The sequence below is a fragment of the Polistes canadensis genome, unplaced genomic scaffold (assembly GCF_001313835.1).
Source record: "Polistes canadensis isolate GaletaPanama2010 unplaced genomic scaffold, ASM131383v1 scaffold_43, whole genome shotgun sequence".
In the NCBI taxonomy this organism is placed as follows: domain Eukaryota; kingdom Metazoa; phylum Arthropoda; class Insecta; order Hymenoptera; family Vespidae; genus Polistes; species Polistes canadensis.
Window position 1 is genome coordinate 673,114 of NW_014569590.1, and position 4,371 is coordinate 677,484.

The following is a 4,371-nucleotide window of genomic DNA, read 5'->3' on the forward strand; positions in this document are numbered from 1 at the left end:
TTATTATATTATTATTATTATTATTATTATTATTATTATTATTATTATTATTATTATTATTATTGTTATTGTTTTATAGTTGCTATGCTCAGATCTTCAAATCGAGCCTGCTCTACTTTCTTATTCTTCTTCCTCACCACAAAAACAGACTATGTACTCCTGATGCGTACATATTTTGGCGTAGGTAGATTTTTCTCGTTACTTCCATTTTTCGGTATCACGTATTTATTTAGCAGATAAACTATTTATGTTTATATATATTTTAACTCTCCCTTTCTTACTCCTAGACAAAATGATAGCTCTCGTATATTCTGCTATCTTTAATTTATCTAGAACAACTTAGAATTTCTAGATATAGTAAATACTATACAAATGTCACGACGCTAAAAAGAAGGAATCAGAATAAAACAGAAGAAGAAAGATACAAATACTAAAAGCGAAATGATAGCACGCTTGAACTTTGTGTTGATATTCTATTCTTCAACTATCAACATCAAATGTTACGTTTGTTCGAATAAGTATCGATATAGGTCGTGAAAGGAAATTGAGTGAAACCGAGATAGAAAGAATATTTGAATTTAATCTTTAACAGTCCGGAAGTATTTCAAATTTACTTCCTACCAGGTCCAAGCTATTTTTCATACGAAGAGAAATTGTGTACTGAACGTTTTTATACAAGTATAAAAAAGAAGATATTTATATTTTTTTAGAAATATATATATATTTTTTTAGACAATTTATTAATATATACAGAGTGAATCACGGAACGTGACGTTTCAAAATAACTCGTAAAATATACATTGTATGAAAAAATGTTTCCCCGCATAGTTTAACAAAATATGGAACAAATGTAATGGCGAATAAAACTTTTTTTTTAATATACTTTTTAAAGCGTCAAATTCTACATAAAAAACTATCATACAATACTATGTAGAGCCTAAAATGAATAATTATTATAATAACTCAGTAAAGTAAAAGTGCCATGCCGCTTGTATGGCGGCATTGGTCCGTTAAGGATTAAAAGTCTAACTTTAACTATTTGTTTATTAACAGAATCCTTCTTTTTGCGTCATGAAATTTATGCACTATTAACTATATTATAAAAATTGTAAAGTTTTTCTTCTATAAATTAAATACAATACACGTGCGCTATCATTTTGTCAGGGACTTTTATTCGTTTCTTATTTCTTCTTCTTTTTCTTGTCTCACACTAGCTGTTGTTACGTTGGTTCTCACTGTGTTGTGTTGTAAATCCCGGTAATGTGAGGTGATACATATTTAATTATATCGATGACGTGAAAGGGAAATGAAAAACTGACCCGATTAACAACAACGACGACGACGACGACGACGACGATGATAACAACAAGACGATAAGAAAACGAACTTCGTAATCATCCTTATTATTATTTTTGTCTTCATTTCCTTCTTTCTTTCTTTCTTTCTTGATTTTTGTTTCTTCCTTGTTTTTATTTCTTTCAATAACCCGATTTTTTTTTTAGGACATCGATGAACATGGTAAACGTGGCGAACCCATTTGCGTGAGTACCCTATCCAACCATTGCAACGGACCGTTCAAATGTAACTCGATCCAACAAGGTGTAGAAGTTACTGTCTGTCTTCGATATTCCGCGCCCCAACCCTTAACAAAACTCATTCTGATCGTACACATACGCGTTAATTGATATACCGCTTCGAAACCTTGCGACACAGATTGCGACAACAATGCCGCGAATTCTTGATTGTTGAAGATCTTCAAATTACAGCCTGTAATGAAAAAAACAAACAAATTTTTACAATTTTTTTTTTGATTTTTTTTTTTTATTCAGATACCGCATGAAAAACAAACAGTTCACTTTACAATTTCGTTTATTTAATTTGTAGGATGTAATACAACTCACGTGGTATAAAACGTGGAAAATCATCGAAGATCAATCCGACAATGAATTACTTTGTTAATGCTTTTAATTTTGAATTACAATTTCTTTTACACATATCGTGTCACATGGGTCACTAATTGTCTATTCTATTATTTTCCACATTCAAATTATTGAAAATATTTTTCTATTTGAATTATACAAGTATATATAAGAGTCATGCGGCCCAAACGAAAAATTATCAAAATTCAATTCATCATTGAAATATTTTTTCTTTAGTTGAATAGTTCGTTTTATTTTGAAGTTTGGAATGAACTTACCGGGTGGTATTTTGCAAACGGTTGCAGGATGCCAACCATAACGTTGATTGCAATTTGGACTTTGAACGAAGATGCTAGAATCTGAGAGACACTCCGCAAAGACTTCACCACCGATATAGTAAAGTCTGACACCTTTACCGATGTGTCGTCTTGTCTGTTCCACCACGGTATTACGATTAACGTTCGACAGTAAACCAAGACAAAAGCGTTCGGAATTACTTGGGTCCGTGAAACCATCCACTGTGATACTTGGTTGTGAGGCGTGAAACGTCTCGCCTACTCTTGTATTTAGCTCGTAATAACTTATTGAACACCTACATTCATCAAATTCAAATATTAATATATTTTTTTTTTAAATTATTCAATTTGTTTATAAATAATGTTGGAATTTTATAATAAATTGTTAAGATATTTTTTAACGAAAATTTATTTTCCTAACTTTTTACTCGAATCTTTTCTAATTACAAGTTTGTCAGCACATTTTACTGCAATATTTTTCCAACGAAGTTACAATGTTTCTACATCCAATCATTTATCGTTAATTTAATTGTTTTCCGTATTTTTTTACTCCAATTTTTTTTTTCTAATAAATTTTCAATACTTTTTTAACTCGGATATTTTGTAAAGAAAATAATTTTCGAAATAAATGAAATAATATTAAATATTCGATGAAAACAAATTCCAACATTATATATGATGGTGACAATAATTTTCTACGAAGTTAGATGACGTAATGTTGACGAATAGATAGATCCAAGTGATCTATTAAATGTAATTGATCATGCCTATATCAAAGAAAGATAGAAAGAAAGAGAGAGAAAAAATATGCTAATGAGATTTACCAGAAAGCTGGCTCGCAGTACATAACGGGTTGGGCATCTACAGGACTTGGTGATAAGCGGGACAAAGACATATTATCGTTGTGATCCATATTATCGCCGTCTTCACTGATATATCCAGGTGGTGGTGTATCAGCAGGAGGATCCATAGACCCCGACGTTGGATGAGGTGAACCCTGTACACTTCCTAGACTCCCAACACTCGCCGGACTCGTTGCCTGCATACTCTAATAAAACAATAAATAATTAATCATTTAAAAAAAGGTTGATCATCACAACAATGATGTATAATTTATTAAAAAAAAAAATAATAATTAATCCTTTAAAGATAGTACCTATCATCGTGACGATTATATATATATATATATATATATATATATATATATATATATATTCTATAACGTAATATTATAATTGTTTCAATATATAATTTTGAGTTAGCACAAATCAATTAATTTTGACAATATTCCAATCTTCAATTTATTCTACACCACAATCTGATCTAATAATTTAATCATCCTCAAACGCCGCTCGTATCTTTACATTTATATAGCCTAAAACGATCCGTTACTTTTTAAATTTCAATCATACGGTTATTGTCTAATCTTGACTAGACTGTAACTATTGGCTAAATACAATCAAAAATCATCTGTCAATATTTATAAAATTAAAAATCTCAGCCGCGAAATCCAAATATTTTGCTTATTCTTTTAAAATAACATAGATCATGGAACATTTTATTTCATCATTGAATTATAATCAAAATTATTATACAGATATTATTTTTAGTATACTTTTAAGCTTGATGGGTTTAATAAACTTTGACTAGTTATCACATAATGATCTATAAAAATATCTGTAAACAATATTTGTATAATAAATTTAAAATGGAATAAAATTTTAATACGAATTATAGATATAAAAAATTATTTAGATTAATAATTCAATTCTTTTTTGAATACCTGAAAGAACCTGTTACGTGATATAATCAACATGTTCGTTCAATTGAGTTTTTTTTGCATGATATAAATTGCTAAATTCAAAGATCAAAGTTCATATTACACCAATTTCTCTTAACCATATTCTCATTTGCACATTTTACAATGTAATACGAAAAAAACAAAAAACAGATATACGAATACATAAAGTTTCTCGCATGATGTAAAACATTATTCTATTATAACAACATATAATCAAGAAGTTCCTTGCATGCAACTACGTTGAATTAAACATCATTGTTACAAAAATTACCTGCATTCCTTGGTACGGATTGTTCGGTTGCTGTTGTTGTTGCTGCTGTTGCTGTTGTTGTTGTTGTTGTTGCTGTTGTTGTTG

The 4,371-nt window shown here is 29.5% G+C and overlaps 1 protein-coding gene across 1 annotated transcript in view; it reads right to left on the reverse strand.

Moving 5' to 3' along the window:
- Positions 1 to 18: 18 nt before the first annotated feature.
- LOC106785004 (mothers against decapentaplegic homolog 3) overlaps positions 19 to 4,371 on the reverse strand; it is a gene marked incomplete in the record, with an annotated part of 20,843 nt that continues 16,490 nt past the window's right edge. The window contains 4 exon segments of the mRNA XM_014745096.1: positions 19 to 1,767; positions 2,198 to 2,511; positions 3,040 to 3,263; positions 4,288 to 4,338. Coding sequence (XP_014600582.1) covers positions 1,499 to 1,767; positions 2,198 to 2,511; positions 3,040 to 3,263; positions 4,288 to 4,338 — 858 coding nt within the window.